This window comes from Empidonax traillii, unplaced genomic scaffold (assembly GCF_003031625.1).
Source record: "Empidonax traillii isolate 1590-97213 ecotype Southwest subspecies unplaced genomic scaffold, ASM303162v1 scaffold1080:size189641, whole genome shotgun sequence".
NCBI classification, from domain to species: domain Eukaryota; kingdom Metazoa; phylum Chordata; class Aves; order Passeriformes; family Tyrannidae; genus Empidonax; species Empidonax traillii.
In genome coordinates, this window is record NW_020956273.1 from 50565 (window position 1) to 77449 (window position 26885).

Sequence of the window (26885 nt, forward strand, 5' to 3'; positions counted from 1 at the left end):
GCACCTCCTCTGTATCCCAAAGGGAAGTTTTTTCAGAAGGCAATGTGCAATATTGGATCCACATCCTCATGCCTTTGCTTCAGGATTGGGTCACATCAGACCATTACCCACAAACCTTCAGCGTAAGGATCTGGTTAGAGCGCAGGGCTGCAAGGGTGGTACTTAGGTATTCCTGGGGAACAGTGAAGACACGTGAGACAAACGGGGTCAGTTAGACACACACGGCATTTCTGAGAGCAGATGGAGCACGGCTGGTCCCCCCTTCCCCAAAGCAGCACTCTGAGCAGCTCGAATGGCTGTCTCACCCCAAATGTAGCCCCAATGCCTGGGCTCATCCCTCACAGCAGTGCAGGCCACACAGACTTATACAGGAAAAAAATAGGAAACTACAACAAGAGCCAAGGCATATAGCCTAACCTTGTATTTCCTCCCTACAAAAACAAAGACGAAACAAAACTGAAACAACATCCCTGGGTTTCATTTCCTCACTCAGAAAAACTGACAAAGAACCTTGTCAAACAGAAAAGCAAGAGTAAACTGCAATTCAGTCAGCTGTGTAGCACTTTTACAACACCCTAATTTTCATTCAGAGAGGAAGAAAGAGAACTGCACCTCTGTTGGCTGGTCTGTGCTTCTGGCTCCCTGAGCTTGCACAGTCTGTGACCAGAGCCTTCAGCACAGCCCATCCTCGAGTTGAACTGAGGACAGTCACCCTTTCCATGAGCATGCCTCTGCCTTTGAACAACTCATGGGCTTCTGAAAATGTTGAACTTGCTGCCTCATGGAGACCAAAAGTACCTCCACGAGAGCCAAGGAAACACTGCTAAGATGTGAAGCTTTGCACCCGCCCTTTTCCCGCTGTCACAGCCCTGCAGCGTGTCACCCTACAACCCCGACCCACTGAACCAGCGTGTCTTTGCCCCCAGGCCTGAGCCCAGGGACGCAGCAGCTGCATCTCCCTTCCCAGTATTGCTTTGAGTCTGCCACTGCTTTTCACCTTGAGCGCTGGGGACGGCGGGAGCCAAGGTGTGTATGTAACAGGACCCAGGACGCTGCTGGGTGATCACTGTTGTTGGCTTCTTTTTAACATAACAATCTAGTGAGCCGGCTCGCTAAATAAACACAGCTGACCGGCTGTTATTGCACGGGGACTGGCACATACCCATGGCTCTCTTCTCCCTTGCTGCCAGCCCAGCTCTCTCTCCACCGGCTCTGCTGCTCTGAGCATCCCAGCCCTGCTCCCTCGGGGCCAGGGACCAGAGCCCAGCTAATTATCCAGAGGCTCGTCAAAAATAAACAGAAAGCTCTTAAGCCTGTCTCCCTGTACACCCAGATTACAAATTCCAGCCACTTCATATGATGTCGTTCCAATGCATTTCCAGTGGATTTTCAGCACTCTGGTTGTTTTTAGAACTGGTTAAATCCCCTCAAACCCCATGATGTACTCTCTCCACTCTTGGCTGTGGCACATGCCGGTCAGGCCAGGATGAAAAGGCAAGTGGGGCAACATCCTGGCTTTCATTAAATGGTTGCTGGCATCAACCCTCCCTCTCAGCCTCAGCCTTGCAGACAGAAAGCCCACCAGGCTTGGGGACCGGCACGGGGACCAGCCAGAGGAGTGTGGTCAGGGCAGGTCAGGGAGCACAATCCTTCCCCTTGCTCCTGTGCAGGGATGAGACCAGCACGAGGGAAAAAAGGAAGGGATGATAGAGTTTCTCCCAGGTCTGCAAACCCCACACCGCTCCTGGCCACGCAACTGCCGCAGAGGCTGTGGAAGCAGCCTCAGCTGGTGCTGCAGCACAAGATGTGGGTGACCCCTACTCCTCCAGAAACCTCAGGTTTCGCTGGGTTTTGCAGTGAGGACACAGACCTTTCCCCTCTCCGGCACAAATCTCCAGGAAGCAGCAATGACAGCAGATATCTAGGGGTCAGCCCCGGTGGGCAGGAGCAGACCGGAGAACCAACATCCCTCCTGGAAAACCTTATCTGCTGCTTTTCTGCGAAACACATCAATCAGCCAAGCGCTGCCCTCGGGGCCCAGATGACGCACCTCGTTAATGAAACGATCTCTACTTCCAACAAAAAGCCATTCAAACGAGGGAGGATTAACATGCAGGAAGGCACGGGACAGAGGATAATAACACTAATGACTTACCCTGTGCGGGTACTCTGCACACTGACCCTGTGAAAGAACAGGATTAAAAGGAAAGAGTTTAAACCACAAACAGAGCAGACTGAAATAGGCACACACGGGGTCCGGTCCAGAAGGTGTAAATCATTGCGACTATATCAAATTCAGCGCAGTTATACCACTTTGCACCCAGTAAGCAGCCTGCCTCCTGTCCCCTGAGCCCTCTGCTCTTCCTGTACTCCTCAACCACTCAGACTGAGCAGCACCAAGTCCACTGAGTCCCTTCCAGTCTTTACATTTAATTCTTAACACGTCTCCTGTTGAACTTACTTACCTTTTCTCCTTTTTGTCCTGGGGGTCCCTATAAAAGAAAAGTGACAAAATAGGCCTCAGTAAATTAATGACTTCAGTGAATGCCAAGGGAGAGGGATTAGGGATAAGGATGAGATGGGATACTTGGATACTTACAGGTTGTCCCCTGGGACCTGTAGCACCCTTTAAAGAAATACATATGTGAACATGAGATGGTTTGCCATTTACAGTGACAAGAAGACAACAACTCTCACTGTATGGAGTAGGTGAAAAACTCAGCTTTTAAAAACAACTGTGGAGAAAGCTCCCAAGAGAGATCTGGGCTCCCTTTGTTACTCTGGAGGAGTGAAAATGCACACATGTTCTGGCTGCCCTGCGGGGTGGGGGGGTGGGGATTATTAAAAGGAGAGGGGGAAAATCATCAGGAAAACACACCCTTATTGTTCCCAGGACCTCAGCTGACAGCGCGGCTCCTTGGCCGATGGAACCAGAAGCAGCCAGGACTGAAGCCTGAGCTAGGATTGCACAATGGGAGTGGGGATCTTCAACATGTGCTTGCCAGAGGGTTGTACTGACACTCGGGCTCAAAAAACCAGAATTAGCAGAAGAAAACATTCAGCACTCCAGTGAGCGAAGGTGACTACAGGGCTGCTAGCTCGGCATACTCGTGTTTGGGATTTCATCATCAGAGATGTCAAGAGGAACAAGACCGCATTTGGGCTTCCATCAAGTGCGGCCGAAGTTTTATCATTTTCAACCAAATGCATTTTAAGTACGATGCACATATGAAACGCAGCTTCAAGGGGGGGGAAGGAGGGGAACACATTTAATGCAAAAAATATGCTTTTTTGGGTTGTTGTTAGATAAGTTGAAAGCTGCCAGATGGGTTCTGAGAAATCTTTCCATCAACTTTTACTTCTGCTATGAGGCCAACCCTGAAAAATGTCAGCTCCCAGAATATATTTAAAGAACGTAATTGCTAACTGCAAGGGAAACCCATCCCATGCGTAACTAGAGAGCTGCTGTTGTGACATGATGAGTCTGATAGCCATAATGTAAAAATTACAGCCGTGATTCCCAGCACTGCTATTATGAAGTTACAGAATTAGGGACGCAGCTCGTGCATCAGCTGAACGAAGATTGCTACCCTGCCTACGAGCTTGCTTCCAGCTGAGAGGCAGCATCATTTCGAACCTACCCATCACCTGCAGACAAACATGTATATTTTTACCGTCTCTCCCTTCTGTCCAGGATGACCCTGCAGAAGAAAGAAAACACGCATCAGCTTTGGCCACTGCAGTCACTAGATGATGTTTACTTCCCCCACTTCCCCCTTACCTCGGGAGGTACCTCCAAAGGGGGATGCAATGCTGAGCTTTGCTCACACAGTTAAGAGGACACCACTGCCTGCTACCCCAAAATGCTAAGAACAAAGCTCTGGGGGCTGAATACAGGGTGAAAAGGCTCTGCAGGGACACAGTTAAGCCCCCCTCGGGCTGGCAGAGCAGCTTCTGCTGAGTGCAGTGTGTGCCCACAGAGCAGTACGAGAGAGAGGCTGCTGGGTTTCTCCTGGGGGTCATGTTCCTCACGGCAAAAACAGGATCCTGCTGCAGGAAGTTAGATGCCAGAGGTATGAGCTACCAGCTCCTTTTCCCCTGCAGCATGGCTAGAGGAAGCTGGTGGGGAACCTTTCTGCATGGCTGCTACGTGGAGCTGTGGGTTTTGTATCTGCTGGGTTCATGGGGAAGTGGCTGTATTTGTGCCTGGCTCTCCAAAGGATGGGAAGAACTTCAGCTTTTCTACTACAAAGCTGATGGTGAGGAGGCTCTAAGGACAGCATGGAGGTCTCATGGGGATCTTTAGGGTCCTTCCCACTTCTGCAGCTCTTTTCAGCACAGCAGCAAAGAGAAAGAAGCTGTAGGGTCAACTTCAAAGGAAGCAGTTGGCTAAGGCAGAGGGCTGGTGCCTCGGGGACCTGCTCTGCCTGTCTGATTCGGGGTGGGAGTGCCTGCTAAGGCTTTCCTTGCAGCAGCCAGGCTGCTGCACTTGTGACGTGCTATTTTATAGACTTCCCTAGAAAGGAAGAGGCCACGCTCTGCCTTCCCTAGTTCTCCTGACTCCTGTATATCCCCCCAAGGCATCTGTGGTATCCTCCTGCCTGCCAACCTCCTAATTTTCTTTTAATCCATGCATGTGCATGACTTTGCAAAATAATCCCCTTAAAAACATACTGGTGTAAGACACAGGCTGGCAGGACAGTGGGACCTAGCAGGAGGCAGGACAGGAAGCCTGCAGAGTTGTTTGCTTACCGGTTTGCCGTCCAAGCCAATAGGGCCCTGGAATAAAAAAGGAAAAATGATGAGAAATGCTTTTCCCCCGGGGTGTCTGTCCATCTGCCCCAGGAAGCACCATGTGCCACAAGACTGCACGGACTGGGGGTGAGGTGGCCCTCCTGCCAGGTCCCGGCAGGTCCCTGGCCCACTGAGTACCAGCCCAGATTCTGGATTGCTCCAGCAGGGACCTGCTCACTGTCAGCCCATTTCAGCAGCAATGCTGGACACAAGAAGGGAAGAGAGGAGGGATCCATAGGCAATTTGCAAAAAGCCCTCAGAATTTAAAATTCTACAGCGTCCACTAAACGAGTTGAAAATCAGCAGTTTTCTCAAGACTTTACCTTAAAAGTGCATACACCTTTGGGGGAAGAGGCATTTCTGCAAGTGACAGAATAATAAAAGCGTCCCAGGGAAGAGGTGACACGCAGCTCAGCACATGCTGAAGGTACTGTTTGACGAGAAACAGGCTCCACAAAGTGCCGTCCCACCCGGCACTTTCTCATGAGCCGGGCTGATTTGTTTTCTGCTCCTCCAAAAGCCAAAGACCACAACGGCCTGGAGAGATCTGCTTCTCCTCAGCCCCGGGGCAGCTCAGAGCCCCCCTTTCTGCACAGGGCAGAGCTGCGGAGCCCAGTCAGGCAGCTCGCAGGCTGCCAACTCCTCCCATTTTCCAGGCGTGAGAGTCACCCCCGCAGACCTGCTCTGGCACATCCAGTGTCCTGGAGCAGCAGCTGAGCTGCCTGGCGGGAGCAGGGATGTGGGGGGTGTTTGTCTTTGCCTTAGGCTTCCTAGTTGTCCAGGATAAATGCGTATGAATAAATAGCAACCTTTTGAGTTCTCCAGCAGCCTCAGCGCTTCAGAGAGTGCTGCCAGCAGCTGTAGGATTGAAATGAAATTTGCTTTGTCCTCTCCTGGGCTGGTTCTCTGTTCTCTTGCCCATCTGCAGCAGTGTTTCAGAAGAATTCCCTCTCATGTTTTATGTCCTCTCCCTTTGGCATGACCAGGGTGTTCAGCCCAGCACGGTCCCCAGCTGACCCTCACCATGCAGGGCCCCCTTTGGATCCCAGGCACTTCCTGCTATTGGAATATCACCTAAAAGCTCAATTAAGGTTGGAATTTAATCTACCTAGGGGTTATTTTCTTTGTTTGGGGGTATTTCCTAGGATGGTTTTCTTTTACCAAACAGATCTGCCTTCACCTATATTATTTTAACACTTGGGTTTTTTTTAAATTAATTTCCTTTCGGAGTTGTGTGGTTTGGTTTTTTTTTTTTCCCTAAGTATCACTTAAAAGGAAAAAAAAAAAAAGAAAAACAAATGAAGAAAAGATTACTTTTTCCAGTGATATCAGATCAGGTCCTTGGTTTCAGGAAGAAATGATGAGATACAGTAAGCACTAATGAGGCTTCCTAGTAACATCACACACCCATACCTCATAAACTAACAGCTCCACTTACCGGGAATCCAGGAAAACCTCTTGTTCCAGGCTGTCCCTGGGAAGGATGAAACAGAGACAGCAGTTTAGAGGAATTGAAATGAATTTTGATAGACCCTAACTCCTCTCTACAGAGCCTTTCCTCCAACCTCTGACCAATTATCCTCAGGCTCTCTGAAGAGGTACCTAATTCTCCTCCAAGGGGAAAGTGTCTTGGGAAGGAAGGGAAATCTCTCATCCCCACTCCAGTTTGTACAGGGCCAAGAAAATGCTGGAGCAGCTCCAGTTTGGACTGCAAGCAGCTTCCTTGAAGTTTTTACATTAATTAAACGGGTGTCCCTAGCCCATATGCTAGGCTTTTGGAGTATATTCCAGAGGCTGAGCTCATTTTATGGCAATTCTTGCTGCCATAAACTGGAGGCGTTTAATGCAGGGTGCTGCTCTGTGCAAGACAAACCTCACAGATCACTGGTGTCTAAATAAAGCCATCCCCCTTCGCCTCCTCCCCTAATCTCAAGTCCCACAACATTCATTTTCCTCACAAATAATTCTGGAGAAGAGATGACTTTTTTTTTTTTCTTTTCAGTTTGGGTTTTTTGTCCTCTGAAAGCTGAGAGAGAAAGGAGAGTTAGGCAGTGTGACGAGAGGAACATGAGCACCAAGTCTTTTCCCCACCTCTTGCTAGCTAGCCAGAACTGGCCACCAGTTTGGGATCAGGTACAGCAAACACTGGCTTGGGATGTGTTTGGCAGCTTCTTCATCGCCCACTTAAAAACACCAAAAAAAAAAAAAAAAAAAAAAAAAAAAAAAAAAAAAAAAAAAAAAAAAAAAAAAAAAAAAAAAAAAAAAAAAAAAAAAAAAAAAAAAAAAAAAAAAAAAGAGAGAGAGAATGTCCTGGCTTTTAATTTTTCCCCAGTTCTTCAGTTTTTGGGGCCTGTGACATTCCAGGTCACGGTGACCATAGATTTGTGGGTATCCAGTAAAGATACTGCTTCACTTAGGGGCTATTTTTATCTCAATTAAAAAAAAAAAAAAATTAAAAATGTGTGAGCCAAGTCAGGAAACACATGGTCCACATGGTCCAGACTTCAGCAGATTTTGAAGCACACTCATGTGGATGGAAGCAGGAGGATGAGGTAAATCCTGTACCATGCTCATCAAGTGACCACTGTGGCATCTTGCCTACCCTGAAAGCTATGCTACAATGCCAAAAAACCCAGGCTCCTTATGTGCTCTCCCATTCTGGGGAAGCAAATGCTTTCTTCAGCAATTTGAGACACCATGACTGGACTGTTTGAGTCCCACAAGGGTTTCCCTGGAAAGAGCTATAAACAAGGGTGCAACTCTGCCTTAACCAGAGCAATCCCATGTGGTGCTGAGGGAAGGGAAGGGGAAAGAGGGGACGGGGCCTGCTGGGCTGTGAGACTGAGGATTGCCACAGTGAAGCAATAAGAATCCTTTGGGAGAGACCTCAGAGCTACACTGGCAGGGAAAACCTTCACCTTCACGTTACATCTCCTCCCCTCTATCTGCAGAGAGACTTGGTGAAGGTTTAACCCTGCAGAGGATGGGGTCAAACAGTCCTTTGGCAGAGTTTGAGGGATGTGCCTGTACCACAAAACGCCTCACGCTGCACTGGCGGTTCTGGTTTCGTACACAATGCTAGCAGGACCTAATCACATTTGCACTGGTTTTTTTAGTTCTGCAGAGTTGAACTTGGTCAGCTTTGCTTTGCAAGATACACACAAAACCACCTGGTCCTGTTGGCCAGTGACCAGGAGGGAAGATAGGCTATAAATTAGAGGATCTGTCCACCGCTGGCTTCCGAAAAGGCAAGAAGCAAGAAGAGCCTAGCCACAATTCATTAATTTTGGTTCCCTGCTGGACACCTCCCCGGACAAGAAGTGCTAAAAAAAGAATTAGGGAGAAAAACCTGGAAATGGTGCAATTTGGCTTCCTCTGTAGACTACAGACTGTTGCCTCTTTCTCTGGAGGACAGCGGAGTGATTTGCACGGTATCACGCCAAGACAACAGTTCAGCAGTGAGTGATTCCAAGAGACTGTTTTTCTTGGGTGGCTGCTTTTCCTTGTCTTCTTTTTAAAATGTTGATTGTATGAAGAATGCAATCCCGGGAGCTGCCAAATCATGGAGACCGTCTGTTTCTGCCACTATCGGCGCACTGGCCCTCTCTGGCCAGAAGTTAAGCGGCTCTGAGCTCGAGCGAAAACTTCAACCTCCAAACAAAAATCTGGAAACTATTTGTCATCCCACGTCTTTCCGAGTGGCCCCTTGGCCAGGGTTTCCGTGTTTGTCTTCAGTGCTCAGCCATCCTTTTGACCTATCACCAGCTCCCCAGGAAACTGGATCATCTTCACAGTAGGCTTTGCAGAGGGAAAAGTGTGGAATTGTGCCAGTCCTGGCACATCAGGCCTTTGAAACTGGTGTAGGCGAAACCCCATTTTAGATACCATTTGCCATCTAAAGTTTCTGCTGCTTTGAAGATGCAACATGTTCTGCACTTTCCCAAACCACAGCAAAGGCAGCAGCACCAAAGCAGACATTTAAAACTGTCCTGCACACCAGGCATGTGTCCTACAAGAAAACAGTGATGCCTGTCTCTCTTTGCAGGGCCTATATGGACAGGGACTGATGGCTTTTCTCTCCAATTACTGTATCTACACCGTCCAAGAGGCTGAGAGCCACAGGCTTGGGAGAAACACCAAAATCCCCATGGCACGTACCCTCCAAAATCTGCTGTTTGTGGAGCAGGGTGGTCTTGCTCAGATCTTGGCACTGAGAGACCTGCCAGCTGTTCCTCCTTGCCTGGACACATGGCCAGGGACCATCTGCTGGGCATATTGTTTGGGTCCTGGGTTTTGGTTCTGTCCCTTCTCAAACTCCAGCATCCCAGGCAGGTGGGTCTGGGACCCGGCAAAGCTGTTTGTTATTAGAAACACTTGCCATGGGGCTTTTGGAAGGTTAATTGGAAAGCCAGATGTAGCCAAGTGTTCTCACTGCCTGGGTCTCTCTCACTTGACCTCCGCTGTGAAACAAAGGCTCCAGCAGCCCATCCTCTCTGCAGGTCAAGGACGGTGCTCTTCACAGGTTAATCAAAATCGGAAGTGCCCACTGGGAGGGAGAGAATTGAATCTCCAGGCCTTTTTTCATGGAAATCTCTGGTGGAGGCTGTGCAGGGATGGAGTGGAGAGGACTGGCTGCACCCTCACAAAAGCAGAGGCTTGACGGCTGAACCGCGGTGTAAGAAACATCCAGTGTTTAGGGCATGTAAACACTCCAACCCTCCATCTTGGTCTTTTTTTATGACCTTATCCTTGCAAAAAACTTTGGCTGACTCGCTGCACCTTGCAGGGACGTTTTTGCAGAACAGGATGTGGAATCCTGCCTGCACTTTCCTCATCACCCTAGACAGCTAAGGGACTGTCCAGATAGCGGTAAAAAGTGCTGGCAAAGAGTTTCCAGGAGTTTGGGTCCTCGACAAGACCTCCAAACTACCCGTCTTTATGAGTTCGCCACTCTGATCCTGCTCCTTCATCAAAATCAGGGGATTTGTCCCCTGCTGAAGAAACCAAGGCTGAGATCACAGCCAGGCAAAGGGCATATTTTCTGCAAAAGTGGTAGCAGCCCTGCTGCAAGAAGAAAGGATGCTTCTTCCTTTTAAATGCAGGAATATGGTTTCCTCGCAAGGGAAGGCTTCCTCATTTGTTTTGGAGAATGAGCTGTAATTTCATTATATATAGTATATAATAGCAGTATAAAACCAAGGCTGGCTCAGTATGGGAACCACATTATACAGGGTTTTTGCTCCTTCCAGCTGATGCTGTGTCTTACTGCCCCTCCTCAGCCTTTCCCAGTTACTTACCCACATCCTGCATCAGCCAAAAATAGAGGGAAAAGCCACTTACGGGCGGACCGCGGGGCCCGATGATAGACATGCCGGCTTCTCCTGGAGCACCCTGCAGAGACACGAGGGAGAGGAAGAGGGGTGAGCAAGGGAGGAAAGGAAAATACAAAGACAATGATACTCCTTGTCAAGACCGGGGTTAAATGAGGGTGCCTCAGGTGTGAGACCTTCAGGGCTTACGGGGCAGCTGCCGTTCTGGCCTCCCCCCCCCAGCTCTTGCCTCACACTTCAGGAGAAAAAAGATGTCATTTGGAGCCACTCAGACTTGACAGAAAATGGAAGCTGCACAGCAAGGAGAGTTATAAACCCATAAAACACTTTCTGGTAAAACAGACGTTCTGCCCCATTGCAAGTGTGAAAGATGGCCTGAAACCCTTGCTGTTTTCTTTCTGCGAGTCCAGGAGGACTGTGTCCCACAGAAGAAAGAAAAGAAGGAGGGATGTGCTGGGCTCCAGGGAAATGGGAGCTGTGGGCAGCTTGTGTACTTCTCAAACTAAGCTGAGATGCGGATGAAAACAGAGCAAAGTGCTTGCTGGAAAAGAAAACAGCTGCCTCTCCAGCTCCTTGCCACCCACGGCGTGCGATGGGCAGGACACGTCCCTCTCTCTGGAAAACACAGTGTATTCCTGAGAGGCAGCTCCAGAAGTGCCCAGGGCTGGGGATCTTTGGGATGGAGCGTCCCATAAACCAAGCAGCCTGCAAGCAAAGCACAGCTCTCTGCAAAACAAAGCTGTGGCCTGCCAAGGACCTAGGGCTCTCACAGAGGGCTTTGGGGAAGCAGGGACAATGGATTTTTTCCATTGCTTGTTTGTATCTATCTGCTGCCCCTTCATGTTGAAAACTTTGGCCAGAGAGAAATGCAAGGACACGCAGAGAAAAAGCAGGATGGCTTCAGGTGGGGAAATCTTGGTCTGTTGGATAATGCTGGTTGGCTCCAATGAGCAAGCAGTGAAAGCAAGGAAGGAGAATCTCCGTCCTACCTTACCCTTCCTTGCTGTATTTTTCTCTTTATCTACTACGAAGAGGAGCAAACACGCCTGGTAAGGCGGTGCACAGGTGGTAGCCCTGTCAGGTGAATGTTCATCCCTTTCCTGATTCCTACACATTGTTACTCAGTTATTCACACACCCCAAACACCTCCATTTCCCCGTTCTCACGGGTGGGAGGTACTCACAGCTCTGGGGAAAGGACACTAACGCCGACATGTCAAAACAGGGGCCAGCAGTAGGGTGCTTTGCAAACCACCAGTTTCTTTGTGGGTACAAAACACCAACTCATTGCACGGCAAGCAGTGTGCGAGAGGGTGTCCCACTGTGTCAGAACTGGGAGCATGCTGTGCCATTTTCTTCCTTGCTCCTGCTTGCACCAGGGATCAGGCTAACCCGGGAGGTGGAGGGGAGCTGCAGGTCAATTAGGTCAAGCAGAGCTGCCAGTGGGGAAGAAAGTCAATGGTTAAAACCCAGGAAGCCTGGAGGGAAGCCCTGCGTATGCCCACTGGCCCTTATGCTGTTAGTAAATTGTCATAAACAAGAAACGCAGCGTCTTCAGAGGCTGAGTAGCCTGGAAGGAATTTGGGAAATATACTTGCACTGACATGGAAGATGGGGCAGCCTGGGGGTGTGGAAGCCCACATCTGGCTGCAGTGGCCATGACTGCCACCAGGGAGCTTGGGCTGGCCCTAGAGGAGGCCCTAGAGTTTGGGGGTGCTACAGGCTACGAGGAGCTGACTCACCTTTTCTCCAGATTGCCCTTTTAGTCCCTGGGTCAGTGGCACCCACCGCAGCCACATGCAAGAGGGTGCAGGGAAGAGAGAGAGAGAGAGAGAGACAAACACAGGCGTCAGCAGCACGCTCTCCCACCCCAAAACCCTGGCTATGGGGTGGGGATGAGCAGGGTGGCCTCAGCTCCTGCCCCAGCCCTCGTCCCCATCCTCACTCTGGGATGCCCGAGCAAGGAGCAGCTCCAAAATACAGCCCCGAGCCAGGCGGGGTGGGGGGGTCCCCTTTGCTCAGGGCAGAGTTATCTGGAAAGGGCAGCTGCCGGTGGCAGGCAGGGGTGCGTGTTAGCAAGCCCACAGTTAGCAAGCCCGGCCAGCGCACGAGGTGGAGCAGGAGGCACCCAACTAGGGGGATGTTGAACCAGAGGAGGGCCTGGATAGCACAGCAGAGGGAAGGGAAACACCCCTCCTGGCATGTACGTGGCTTGCAGGGCTCGCCACCCTGCTGCAGCAAGGGGAGCCCCTCAGGTGGGAGGCTCAGGGAGAGTAGTTTTGCTCACACTGACACCTGCCAAGGACTGTCCTGAAAGCTCCCCTCTCCAAATCCTGGGGGTTGGAAGAGAATGGGGAGGGTAAAGCACACACAAAGAGGCTTTGACTTACCGGCCGCCCAGGGATCCCCATCGCACCTTTGTCTCCCTGGCAATTAAGGCAAAATCAGAGGCAATTGGTAACTGACCAAAAGCAAGGTTATAAAACAGCACAAATAAAGTGTGCCACAGCAGCAGCTTTGTGCTGTGGTACAAGTGTCCAGGGATTTTGAGGGGGAGAAAGGAAGTTAGAGGGAGGAAAGTGCGTTTGCGTGTGCCCAAACCTGTCTTCAAGAACATGGGTGAGCCACCAGTTCATGTGCACACACGACAAACCAGCAAATCTCACAACAGAAATCACACACTGCAATTTAGGCAGCGAAAGAGGGACAAGAATCTCCAGTCAAACAAAGTGTACTCTCAATTTCCAACACTTCGTAAAATCCAGGTCCTGGGAACCGGCTTCCTGCAGTAGCCAACTGTCACGTTTTTCTCTTCCTTGACCAAAGTCAGCTGGGTGTTAGCTACTTATTTATAGAGTTACCACTCTGAAACACAGTTCTCTTAGACTTGAAAATACAGTCCTGTCCAGAAGCAATAGAAAAATGTGAGAACACGAGCTGACACAGGAAAAAGCATGTCTGGAAGAAGACATACGAGCAGCTGTGTTCAGTGTCCTCTACCCCTTTGAGTTACTTCCCAGTGCATTGTCAGGGTGTGAGCGATCCCAACAGTGGTTTTGGGAATGACTGCGGGTCAGGAGACACTGGACAGAGCCTCGTAAACACATGAGCACAGGACCAGTGGCAATTTTCTTCAGCCACTTACCTACAAGGCAGTTTGCTGCCTCTTGCAGTGAAATTTAACTATGCAATTAAAAAAAAAAAAAACAACCACCCCCCTCTGCATTCCTGGTCACCAAAACTGAAGGTTGTGCAGATCTGTAAGACAGCAGCTCATTGCTAAAGGACCTTGATGATTATGGCTTCAGCAGTCATGTAGCTTTTGCTCTATATTTTGCAAAAATGACACGATAATAATCTCTCAGTTCTGTTTCCAGCAATGTTTGGGGTTTCCTTATGTAAAACAGAGTTTTCTTGCCCATGGCTGACTGTGTCTGCAGACACAAACCTGGTTTTCTGGTTTCTGCAGCTGGAGACACCGGTCCCATCGGTGCCACCTCTCCGTGCCTTCCCCCACGTTCAGCCCCAGCGCGTGTGAACGTGGTCTGAAATCTCTGGAAAGGGAAGGCACTCCACTCTATTTGTTTTTCCGGGTGTACACAAAGGCTCTTTTGGCTGTACAACCCAAACTCCGACACTGCTGCCTGGGATCAAACCATTCCTTGGTGGAAGTTCAGCCGCTTCCCTCTGCGGAGCTGCTCGGTGTGGGAAGCGTTCCTTTCCACGCAGCCCATGTTTTGATAAATTGAAGGGCAATGTATGCTTTGCAAAAGCATCCCTCGCAGATGGATCAAACGCTGAACAGCTGCTTGATTTTAAATTTCGTCCATGATATATTATGGGAAACTGCTTTCTTCCAGGGTTTTCAGGCGGGTTCTCAGTCCTGCTAATATTTGCCCATCTCTGTGTGCCGGCAGCGAGCAAAACTCCTGGTGTCAGCATCTTGCCCTGGGATTCCTTTGTGGCTGCTGGAAAACATAACGCTGAGCCTTCCTCTGCTTTTAGTCCCTTAAATGCTGCTTTCCTCCAGAGCTGAGCCCAGGCTGATCTCCCTCGTGGTTTGAGGTAAAAGCTGAGTTCATTTCTCTTGGCTCTGCTGTGGCTGGTGCCTGAGCAGGAAGAGCCCAAGGTCGGGGCTGAGCCGTGTCAGGTCTCCCGTGAGTACCTGGTGTCGGAGTGGTACATGACGGCACCGTGTCTGGTATGTGACTGCGCAGCCTTACAGCCCTTCGAGCAATAACAGCAAAGGGGAGCTCCCAGCGGGGCAGCAAATAAATGCCAGATGTTTATAAGGAAAGGTTGTCTGTGACAGGGAGCCAGGAAAGAGCGCTCATGGGTGGATGATACCATGTAGGCTGGTTAGGAAGTCATGCAAAGCCGCCTGAAGCTCCCACATCGGAGCTAGGGGAGCACGAAAGGCAACAAGCAGCCTCTGTCCTGAGTCAGGCGAGAGTCAGCGGCACAGTCTGCATTTCCTTCATTAGGAAACTGCAACTCGTGCAGTCTCCAGGTGAGCAGCAGCCTGGGGAGCGGGGAGCCATCACCAGGAAAGCATTCAGTTCTAACTCCAAAACCCACACTCCTTCCTCACTCATGACTAACTCAGATGCAGATACTGTTATTACAGACTTTTGCATGTGTCCCAGAGTGACTTAGGCCTTCTAAATCCTGCTGCCACCAGCAAGTCCCATCAGCAAGAACACTGCACATCGTGCTTCTTCGACCAGACTCTCAAGCTGACAAAGGCATCTTCAAAAGCAGTGTTTCCCACACCTATAGGAGGGCTCATGGGGATTATGTTCCCCTCAAGTTTGGTCCTACACAGCTCCTGCAGTCCCTCATCTGTATGAGCCACGTCCCGTTCGCAATACTCTGTTCCACAGCACATTTTCTATGCCAGACTTCCTTCTCCCAGCTTACGAACGCTTAGGCCTCCTGATCAAAGTACTGCCAGACAGAGAGAAGGAGGGGATGAAGCAGAAAGAATGAAATATTTACTGGAAGCCCAGCCTTTCTGTGAGGCCCTGGGACAAAATACACAGAAACAGCAAAAGCTACCCTCAAACTGAAGGGAGGGCTTGACAAAGAGATGAAATCACGTGGATGGGTTTAGGAAACAGAATGGTTAAAAAAACTCTCCACAGCTCCTTGATCATCAGCTCTGATTGCTTCAGTTTCCTAATCTCCTGCTTGTGAAGTTTTCTCTCCTTTTGGCATGGCTCTGCCCACAGCTCTCTGCACGGGCTCTGAAGGTATCTGCAACTCCATGGAGAACAAGCTAATTACAGGGCTTTGACTTTCTTCCTTACTTTCCATCTGCTAAATATTATTTTTTCATGTATGGAATTGCTACAGATGCCACAGAAATGTTGCATGATCAGAAATGGGAGAGAAAATGTCCGTGAGAGGATCTTTTGCTTCGGATGTGGTCCAGACGGCGCAAGAGTCTGGAAACCTCTGGACTATTGCACGATTTCATCATTTCCTTCCTTCCTTTGCCCCTTTTAGTCCCAATCTCACCAAATATCTAACATGACTGCGGGCTGCCCTTGCCTTCACCAAAGCCTCAACTGACTTCAAAAATAAGGGCGGGAGCATCGGTTGGGCAAGAGGAGAGCATGGAGAGCCATTTTTTTTTTTTTTGCTGCTGTGGTGTTGCCCATCCACTTCTCTGGCTTTTCTCCTCCTTGTCCTAGACTACAAGCAGGGCTCAGTGCAATTCTAGCGAGTATTTCTGCCCACCTCCACACTCAAGCCAACACCAGCACTGGGAGCCAAGCCCCTGCCACGCTGCACGTTGTGTTTTGCAAGCTGGGAAGCAAAAACAGGAGAGAGACGTGGGGTGGCGAGCACTTTGGGGTTGCTCTCCAGAAAAATGTGTACGGCAATCAGCCAGACAGGAGTTCAGGTCTGTTTGCTTATAAGACCATTGCCATTTTAATCACGAGAAATATGAGGGGGGGGAAAGATTCTATTTGGCTCTTCAGAGGTGAACTTTTGCTCACGGTGGTCTCGCTCAGAAACCCAAGATGTCCTGAACGAGATGAGGGTGCTGCTAACCCAGGACAAATTCCACCTTGGCTAACGAGGCTCAGTCTGCCTGACTTCCTTCTTATTATTTCCATTGGCTGCAGCACTCCTCACGGCCTGTCCTGGAAGTCTGTGTGCGGAGACAGGTTCAGGGGTCGCAATAAGCCAGGATACAGTAGCAAATAATGTCAGCACTTCTCTGGTGGTCTCGTGTGCTTCTTGCCAGGCTTCAGTCTCTCATTACAATATTAGGTTTCTAATCCTTAGTGCTGCAGAGGAGGCCTGGAGCGTGCATCTTCCTCACCCCACAAAGGCACTGACTGCTCTTTAGGGGATGTCTGTGCCGAGCTATCTGTTTCTCTCTCATTTCTCACAGCAATAAACAGACATACCAACACCACTACCAACTCTGTGCCCACCCTGTCTCTTTAATGCCAACATATGGTTACCTAGGTTGGAGCAGGAGGATGGACTCCCCCTCCAAAGCAGTGCTTTCTTCCCCAAAACGCACAGCTAATGCTGAAATACATCCACTTCAGTGCCCATCCTGAAAGCCCCTGGGATAAGCTATCGCTGAAGGTTTGTGTGGATCGGGGCTTCCAGCTGTGAAACACTCTCAGACCTTTTGGCCTAGAAGGTGCAACTTTTTGGAAGATTGTTGTAATTAAATAGGTCTGTGCTCGTATATCTGGGGGAGTTCAGTCTATAGCGTTTCAGCTTGACGAAATGGGAAAGAAAATAGGCTGTGCACAGCAACTACTTCTGCTCAGAACGTCATCTGCAAACTGTTTAAGACATTTTTGCATGAACAGACAAAAGATGACTACCGTATGTTTAACTTCTCACGTTCCTCCACAGAAACCCACTATAGTCACTCTATTGTACACGAATATAAACCATTTCCCCTGGAAGGACTGTGCTAGAGACAATATAGTGTTTCTTTATAATCCTGAGAGATACACAGCCTCAGTCCTTGCATCGCTGCTGCTGGTTCACTGTGGGTCTCTTAATAGCTGCAAGAAAATTTCTGCAATAACCTAGCTATTTTCCTGGAGCCTAAATCATCTGCACTGAGGTTTGACATTAGCTAACATTTGAAAAGGAAGCTGTCAACACAGTTTTTCCTTGGAAATTGATAGCTGTGCAGCTATACTTGAGAGCCCAGCAGTTCAGCCGGCCCGGGTGAAGCAGCAGGGAAAAACTCCCTCCAGCTCGGCTCCTGCCGTGTGTTTGTGATCCATCCTTCTCTTTTTTGCACACACGTCTTGTTCAGTGTGTGGCACCCAGTGCACGTGAAGCACACGCAGCCGGTTCCCCCGCAGTATGTGCGGCCAACTGGTAACACACAGACACCTGCACCACGTGGTTTTGCTGTGTCCCCATCCCCGGTAACACACAGACACCTGCACCACGTGGTTTTGCTGTGTCCCCATCCCTGGCTCCCTCCATCTTCCCCTCACAGGCTGAATCGCAGGCAAGAGCAATCCCACCCCAGTGCAGGTCCTGACAACCCCCGGTACTTGCTGTTTGGGAGATCCCAGGGTGTCAGGACTGCGAAGTTGGCTACCACACCAGACACCACAGACGGGAGACTGTGCCAGTTCATGCCCCACAAACTCTGTCTCAACAGCTTCTAAAGCATAGAGGTTTGGTACTTACAGGCGGACCTGAAAGAGAGGAAAACAATTAACAGTAATTAATTATTTTAATGCAATAAATGCTAACCAGAAGGAAGAGATAAAAACATTGCACCATCTTTTGGGGTTGATCCTGAGGCTGCTCCCCTTTGCTGAGGCACTTTCACCAACTCTCTGCTTGTTAATTAAGGTATCCCCGCAGTTAGCAGCTGCTAATAATCACTGAGTGCAGGGCAGCTTCTGACAGCCCTGTGTCGGGAAGGCCATGCAAGTCAGGCTCTTGACACTGTTACACACAGTTTTGGTCCTTCAGCACACATAAGTGGGGGACTTGTTACTTGTGCGACTCCCCTCCCACCCCTGGGGACTGAGAAAGTTGGATCTGGGGAGGAAAGAGCCCCTTTGCTGCTAAAATTCCTACGCACTTCCCACCAGCACTGGTGATCCTGCAAAGGTGTGAAAAGATAAGCGAGGAAACTACAGCTATTAAACATATCAGGTACCTTTTCTCCTTAATACAAGCAAATTTTCCCCTTTGCTTCTGCCTATGTTCCAATAGAAGCCAATCTGCCCTCCTGGAAGAAATTCCCTGAAATCCTTTGGGTTTCTTCTTTCTATTTTGGAAAGCTTTTTGGAACCTGCCAGTGTGGAGCACTGCAACTCCCTCGTACAGAACAGTTGTACAGTATATATCAGGGCTTAAAGAGCACATTTCTTTCATCAGTTCCCAGAAAATTCCTCAAAATCCTGACAGATATTGTGTATGTGGAAAGAAACCCCTGGACTCACTATTTTGTGGTTTCCTCTCTGTGGGAGAAGCAAGACACACCATACAACTGTCAGGGGCTTCTACATTTTCCATACTTTATAGGTACTCTTGTTTTCTTTGTTTTTTTTTTTTTTTTCTCTACGCACAGTGCCAAGAAGTAAGGCTAAGCATTATAACAGGCGAGCTGACAGATAACAGGCAGCAGCCTCCTCCTTGCACGGGAGGCGGATGTCACAGCGAGCACCTGCGGAATACGTCGTCATCCCGAAAATGCCCCTGGCTGAAAGTCCATAAAAGAAACCGGAGACTTTGGATGAACAAACGTTTTCCACATTGGAAATCTCTCGCTTAGCGTGACTCTTTCATACCAGGGGCTTCAGCAAACGGTTTGGCTATCGAGCTCTGGTGACCTAAAACTGCCCTGTCAAAAGCCACTGTTAGACACAGCTTTCATCGAGGTTCATTTAGAAGAGGTTACCCCTAATGGGTACCTTTGGGTTAAAAAATAATAAAGCTTAGCACCTTCGTGATGACTGACAGACAGAGCTAAGGTCAACACTCACAGCCAGAAGGCTCAACAACTCAAAACGACTCCAATCAAATTTAGAACAGGATCTCAGGGGCGACCCAGATTTGGTTGGTCTGGCAATCGCCCACAACCAGTGTTGATGCTGAGCTCAGTGTCCTACTTGGTACGCCAAGTCTAAACAACAAAAGGGTTCCTCATCAGAGAGTTCATTTTGGAGGGCAAGGTCACACTCAGATCCAGGAATCCTAATGTATGCCAGACAGGGAGGAGAAAAAAAAACAAAAAAGGAAGAAAAAAAAAAAAAGATAAAGTTTTCTGGGTCTAGCTTGGATGACAATGAAGTTCTGTAAGAGAACTGTTTTGGAGAGATTTTGTTTCAGAGTGAGCGCCCTGTCACAAGGTCAATGCTTATGGCTTGCCAATACATGGACTTTATTTCCATTAGTAACACTGCAGACCCTTAATAGCCCGCCTACCTGTCTGCGTGGGCTTGGGGCACTCATAGATTACGTGAGCCAAACCACTGAGCTAATATTAAAAGAAAAACTTAAAGACAAGCAAACCCTGAGCCATCCCTGCCCTTCCAGCCCCAACACACCCAGCCAGCAGCACAGCCTGTAAGGGGATTGCTGTTACCACTGAGAGAAAACATAAGCTCTCGTTTGCTCCAGAAGCTCCATCCACAGAGCAGAGTAAATCAGCGCTGCCGGCAGCTCTGGGCCCACCAGGCCATGCACCCCACACAGATCAAAGGCAGGAGGCAGAGTGGAGGCCCATCTCTGTTATATGCCCTCTATAAAATTAATGGTTCTGTGAAGGGGGGACTGCACAGCCTTGTGTAAACACACATCAGGGAGCTGCAGGGACACAATCTTGGCTGCAATAAGTCAATTGGGAGAGACCATCCAGGGACTGGGCTTCAAAATGCTGGGATTGTCCGTGTGATCCAGGAGAAAGCAAAGCCCTCAGACAGAGTCATTTCCAAAAGCAACATCATCTTGCATGGGCTGGAGGAGGAGAAAAAGGGAGAGCAGGAGGAGGCAAGATGTCTCAAACACAGTGGGGAGGGAGGAGATGCTGCTGGATAAGCTGTTGCAAAGCACTGGGGATTTTACAAAGCAAAATAAAGCTTCAGCACAACGAAGGTCACATTCTGTCCCAGTGATAAACAAGAAGGTGGAGCAGAGGTTCTAAAGTGTATTCTTAATACAACAAGTAGTAAACACACATTAGAGGAAGGAGCTGGCAAAGGAGGACAGGGATATGTGCACCTCCACTCCCAACAGCTCTAACCATTGGTGGCCAGGCTGAGCTAGCCTCTCCTGAGCAGTGCACTGGACTTGCCCCTGGCCAGAGTTCTGGCCTGGTCAGGGATGCTAACAACCCTGGAAGCCAAGGGGGCAAACCCACAAGTCCACCAGGCTGCATGGGACCCTTCACAAAAGCCACCTGAACTGCAACAGAGTCACCACAACACGACTGCATGTTGTCCCTCATGTCACCAGTGTCCTGAACTCCCAGACAGACTGGGACAGCTGTGTTGAAACAGGCCTCTCGATGGTGGTGAACTCCAAAGAGCTCCCCAAACAACCAAGAGCCAATATTATCAACAGCCACAAGTACAAATCACGCCTCTGGGGGTTCCTCCTCTCCCTGCAGCAGGCTCTTTTTGGGGTGAGACAGAGGTGGCACAGGAGATGAGCTAGATCCCTTTTCCATACAAACTCTCAACAGAGAAGGGACGACAAGTCAACAACAGAGCAGAGATCAAAGCTACCATGGACATTTCTAAGCCCATTCCACAGCTAAGCCCAGCCAGCAGACAGACCCAGAGCTCCCAGACCACCAAATCCCTCCTCGAGCCTTGCACGGACAGAGAACCCCCGTTTGTAATTAGCACCTCCAGATTGCCGTGTGTTTTGAACCTGATCTTGCTGGGCCCGGAGCGACGCTGGCGCTGGCACGCGGGTTTGAGCACGGCCATCCGCCCACGGCGGGCAGCTCAGGAAGCCTCTCTCCGTGCCGGCGCCTTGCTGGAAGGCACCGGAGGGCTGTAAGCGCCGGATCGCTGTTTATCCAGCTGCGGGGCCCGGCGAGCAGCGGGGGACGGAGGAGGGGACGGAGCAAACGTGTCGGGAGTGGACGAGTGGGAGGAAGCCGCGGTCTCCTGCAAAGAGGAGACCCCCGGAGCACCTTTGAAACTGAACATTGAGAAAACAAAGAATTCTTGTAGGGGTACCCGGGGTCCCTCCAAACATACGGCCTCTGGAAATTAGCACCATCTGCACTGTCCCTTCTCAGCTGCTCCGGTTTTTATGCAGACAAATTTTCCTTGAAGTAGCTCTGCCTTCCCCGTAGCCCAAAGGGCAACCACAGTCTGCAGATACAGAAGGGACACGCCTGCCACGAACAGCAAGGCCATGCCACACAGCCCTCTGCTCCCCTGACCTTCCTCATGGCCCGTTCAACCAGTGACTAACTAAAACACAACTGCAAGGAACCCTTTGCTCTCACTCACACAGAGAGAGAAAAAGCCACCCTCCACGCTCTACCCTCTTCGGCCTCAGAAGAGGGGATGCTTAGTTTTGTGAAGTGGGTCATATTTATCCTAATCTGGAAAGTCCCATGTTCCAAAATAGCAGATGTTAAAAGCTGGACGTATTGGAGCAGGTCAGTTTGGTGAGAGACCTTCTGCTGATGGCAGGGATATCCTCCAGCTTGAGAGACAGCAACGCTCTCTGGACCAAAAGGATCATTGAAATGATCCCATCCATTTAAGGGCATTTCCTGCTGTCTGGAAAAGTGTCCATTCTCAAAAGGCTCTCAAATGCTGCAGCTTTTTTTTTTTTTTTTTCCCCCTCTCTAATTTCTTGGATTCAGGCAATACAGTGTCTGCAATGTGGGTGTCTTTCAGCCTACTCCAAAAGTTCACACACAAGGAATTTTTTTTCCCCTTCTATAGCTTACACAAGATGAGGAACACAGAGAGAGAACATGAAGATATTATTGTTGCTTACTTGGGTCATCCGCACTACACACTCTGGCAGCAGGGAAGATGTAAACATGTAATCCATCCCTGTGAGGAAATCCAGCCATTTCACAGACCCAGAAGGCAGCCTTAGCGAGTTAGAGAGATACAGTTACTTCCTGACATTCAGGGCTATGTTAATTGATAATAAGATAGCTGTGGCCAGGCAATTAGTTATGAAATGCTGATTAAAATGTCAGTGGCCTGAGCATGACCTTACCCAGGGTGGCCTGGATCCCCTCGTCCCTGGCTCCATGGGTGTCCAGTGCAGAGTGATCCCATTTGGGAGCTGGCAAACCCCAGCTGGGTGCATGGAGCCCAAATGGTGGCTTGGGCCTGTTTTAGAGACTGGCCACACCGGAGTTTTCACGCATCATCATCTAGAGCCATTTTCCCCATCTCCATCGGGGTATAAATGATGCAAGGGGAGGCAGAGGGACATTAACTCAGAGAGCTTCAAAATGAAAAGGCAAAACTGCCATGTGCCTTGCCATTCGCTGTAGGGGAAAGTAAAGACAAGAAAAATCTTGAAAAGAATAAGAAAAATTTTAAGCAACGGTGACAACCCAAAGCAGAACTTCCAGAAATTTTGCTTCAGGTGTTGTCAGCAGTAGCAGCCTATAAATCTGAGTTTATAACTCATTCCAGAGAGCGTGAACCCCTTGCAAAGGCCAGGCCCCTCTGTCCCCAAAACATTCCCCTCTCGGCTATACCCTTGCAGAGTGGCAAGAGGTTCTTCAAAGGATCACTGAAATGCTGGACAGCAAAAGGGCTATCAGGATTTCACTGCCAAAAAATCTGACCAACGCTAAGCTGAGGCACCAGGTTATGCCAGTCATTCAAGCTCGCCTCCGAAATCAAACCCATGACATCACCGAGACTCGGCAGTGAATATCAGCAGCTGTTGAGGATAAAAGTCACTGCTCAGGCACTCCGAGCATCCCAGCACGCCATCACCACCACCGGTCCAAGCCAAGGAGAAGGCCACAAGCACAGCACCGAGAGAAGTCCGAAAGATGCCACGATCAAAGTGAACACTGAGGGGGAGCCTCACAGCAACATTAACATGATTAAGCAGCAGTCTCAAAAATAAGAGAGAGGGCCTGATAGTGCAGTTTAGGTTAGATTCCAAGTGCACCTCCAAGTACCTCTGCTTGTTTCAAGAAATGTCTATAAGGACAAAGGGAGACAGTTGGCCTCCAGAGCCAGAAGAATCTGATGAGGATAACTGGGGCCATTGGCACAACAGCAGGCAGCCCATTAGGCAGATTAAAGCGCTCAGAGACAAGGGTTCAACAATAGGCAAGCAGAAATAGTCTGACAAACATTTGGGAGAGCCCCGTGTGAAAACAAAGGGTAGGAAAGAGTCAAGAGCAGATGGCCCACACAGTGCTGGTTGCACCAGGACAAGCACAGCACCTCTGGCACTGCCAGGGGAGAGATGCTGGGATGGCCAGGGCTGGGCAACAATGCTCATTTTGGGCAGGTATCCGAGGGTCAGCAAGCTCTTTCCAAGCAGCAAACAATCACGTTTGTCCCTGCCATGCTGAAGCACTTAGCACCACAGAAAGCAGAGAAAACAGGGCCGAGAAGGACCCCCAGGGTCAGCTCCCCCGGTGGGTTTTCATGCTTGGAGGCCCCCTCAAGGTTTTCCAGTAGCGGTGCGGACCCCTGGACAGTAAATCAAAACCTTATGGTGGCAGGCTCACTCCGCTACACCACCTTCTGCCAAAGAGCCCGTGTGCCCCAGGGCTACAGCAAACCACCAGCCCAAAACTGCTGCCCTTGACTACCCCCTTTCTCTTCCCCTTCTGCCTCCCCTGAGCAAACCAAACAGAGATTAAAGGATTCCTGTGGAATGACAGTGACACGAAATCGAGGAGGGAACATCTTCAAAGCAACCAAAGGAATAAAAAGTCTCTACCTAGCCCATTTGGGCAAATATTTCTCTAACCTGTTGCTGTCCTCTGGGGATGACGACACCACATGCTTCCCTAGTGATCCAGTCCAGGCAATACCCAAGCCCTGATTCATAAGGCTGTATTTATTATCTTTCTTAGAGACTACCCAAAATTTCCAGTGTTGTTGTTTAAGTCAGTCAGTGACCTTTGATGCACAGCAAACTCGAAGAACAGATTTTTTTATTTCCCTCCTTCTCGCGGTTACCTCTGACGCGTTTGAAGTCCGCTATCCTGCTCCCCCCCGCCCCAGTCTTCTCTTGCCTTTAGACTAAACAAAACCTAATTCTTCCAGTCTCTCCACAGAAGCCATGTTTTCTGGACCTCTAGTTGTTCTTGCTGCTCCCCATCAGTGGCCCGTTTGCGTCTTGAAGTGTGGTTCTCAAACAGTAACTCGGTCTCCGGCTCACTGCGGGAGTCAACGGCACACAACGTGGTGACGGCAGAAGACACTGTGTCTATTTACTTTATCCGCAGGGTCTTACTCACAGAGGGACACCAAGTTCCTCCTTGTCACCACCTCTGCCTTGCCCTTATGTTCTGACGTGTCACTTGTCCTCCACGAGCCCTCAAAGGCTCAGAGACTTCCTTAGGGAGCTGGTGTCCCTGTTGTCTGGTGTGACCAGCACTCGTGCTCCAGTGAGGAGGGAGGTCTCCTTCTCACTCACGATGAACAAGTCCAGCATTTTCTTGGGTGTCCTTGACAGTCCCACCTCACCCTAGGCTCTCAGGTTTTCATCTTGCATACCCAAAGATTTTAAATCCTTTCAGCTTTACTTTTCTCCTGTCTTGAATTTCAGCTTGGTGAGGGGTTTGTTATTGTCTTTAGCTGATCCCTTCTTGTAGCTCCTCATGCTTCCAACAGTTTCCCCACCAGGCTGAGTTTCCTCAACTTCTTCCCCAGCTCCCGCTCTCCAGGGGCACTACCCCACCAATTCTCCGGCTCCTTCTGTTTTTGAAATCCACCTCAAACACCTGGACATTTCCAGAAGCACCTCACAACTCTCAGCTTGAAGACACATATGCCAAAGCAGCAAGCTACCACTCCAACAAAACCCTACTCTTGGCAGAGTAGATGTTTGATAACCTCTCTGCAGTTCCCACCCTACGTTCTCTAACGCATCCTATTCCATGGCAGGACTAAGAAAGTGATGTCTGAAAACTCTGGAGATCCAAACCAGTTTGAAAACTGCAGTTGGTTATTCAGCAGGAGTCTGACATTCCACCATCGGGGAGCTGGCCACTTCTTCAGCACTCAGCCAGGCCCTGCACAAGTCCTGCTCCTCAGAGAGCCTCAGAATTAGGAAGGAACCACAGGGGAAAACCGGCCAAAGTAAATCATGCCTGGGTTAAGCAAAAACCAAAATCTGTGGCATTTTTACTTCCTGCTGAAAATTAAAATCTCTCTCGTAATGTGGTTGTCTGGGAAAAGTAGAAGGTTGGACCTTACTATATCTAAGGATTATTTGAATAAATTCTCTGATCATGCACTCAAAATGCAAATGACACATTTTATTTACTTGTCAAATTGCACAATTCATTTGCTTCCTATATCATTTTTGCAATTAGCAGCTGATTTTAATAACTAGAGTGCTGTTACTTTTTTCTCTCCCTAATTCTTGTTATTCTTCCCTCTTTTCCATCTGCTAACTCTTTTCTTCTTCCTTCCTCCTTCCAAAATACTTTGCAATTTTTATAACAGCAAATTCTGTCACCTACCCAGGGACGAACAAAAGACCATTGTGTTCAATTTATCTTTTAATAGACTCCTTCCTCAAATACCTCACGGACTGCCAGTACTGTCTTCCAGACCCTGTCTCACACCCTTTTGAGTTATGAAAATGTTTGGGAGGGTCTTTCCTTTAGCCCAGACGTTTTTCCACCCGAGATGATTGATAGCTCCCAGTTACCACTAATTACCCTATCAGCAGTTGGACATGAGCCTAAGCCACAGCACTCTTCCTCCAGAGGCCAGCAATGCATCCCTGTCGCTCGTTATCCTCTTCTTCAAGGATGGAACAAACTGACTAATTAGAGACACCATAAATTCTTCCTTCAGGCTCTGTCCTGATGCGCTGCCTTGCTTCCAAACAGAGCATGTGGAGGAGAGTGGGGCTGGTGCTAGTCCCTTCAAAAGGAAAAATGCGATGGGGTTTACGAGCCTAAGTGGGTTTGCTCAGCGTGTTTTATGGCTCAGGAAGAGGCGAGTGTTCATTCATTCACCCAAACGCAGCTGATGCTTTCTTAGCACGTCTCAAACTCGGAGAGGTTGGCTTAGCTTGGCTGCTCCTGCGCTGGACTCTGCCTGGTGGGAGCCAGGCTGGGACAGCTGCACATATGGAGACAACCCGCACTGGCTCACAGGGACGAAGGACTCGCAGCTTCCCTTACCTAGAATGAACTGAGCGTGTGGATCCCTCCCCTGCCGCCTCCAGTGCCAAAACCAGATGCTCTGCACAGCACACACTATGGAGAGAGCCATCGAACTGCAAAGGCAAAAAATAACCCCAACCAACTGCTGCCTCCCTCGCAGCACGGTCTGGAAGGCACCCGTATTCCCTCGTCCTCTCAACATGGCAAATTTGACTCAGTAAATTTGCTAAACTCTGTCAGAACCTCCATCTTGTTTGAGGCTAAAAGATTTTTCTTATTTAGGCATATAGGTTGTTAGTTTTTAAGGCAGTGAGAGAACCCATTATAATCTCAAAAAGAAAAGAGAGCACAATGAAAATGGAAAAGACATATTTTCCCCTCTCCCCAGAACAGAGAAAAAATAACTTGGAAGAAAACCAAGCAAGTTTAGAAACTAGT

At 49.3% G+C, this 26885-nt stretch overlaps 1 protein-coding gene across 15 annotated transcripts in view; it reads right to left on the reverse strand.

Annotated features, from left to right (window-relative positions):
- Positions 1-26885, reverse strand: part of COL13A1 (collagen type XIII alpha 1 chain) — an 85309-nt gene that overhangs the window by 39085 nt on the left and 19339 nt on the right. For 11 of the 15 annotated variants that reach the window (XM_027904737.1, XM_027904736.1, XM_027904733.1 and 8 more), the window contains exons 4-13: positions 17813-17820; positions 12514-12549; positions 11866-11892; positions 10135-10185; positions 6233-6268; positions 4753-4779; positions 3675-3701; positions 2600-2626; positions 2466-2492; positions 2156-2182 (exon numbers count right to left, since the gene is read on the reverse strand). In XM_027904737.1, the coding sequence (XP_027760538.1) occupies positions 2156-2182; positions 2466-2492; positions 2600-2626; positions 3675-3701; positions 4753-4779; positions 6233-6268; positions 10135-10185; positions 11866-11892; positions 12514-12549; positions 17813-17820 (293 nt within the window). Of the gene's footprint in view, positions 1-115; positions 173-2155; positions 2183-2465; positions 2493-2599; positions 2627-3674; positions 3702-4752; positions 4780-6232; positions 6269-10134; positions 10186-11865; positions 11893-12513; positions 12550-17812; positions 17821-26885 lie in introns of all 15 variants that reach the window. The other 4 variants (XM_027904738.1, XM_027904734.1, XM_027904723.1 and 1 more) reach the window with 2 other exon arrangements.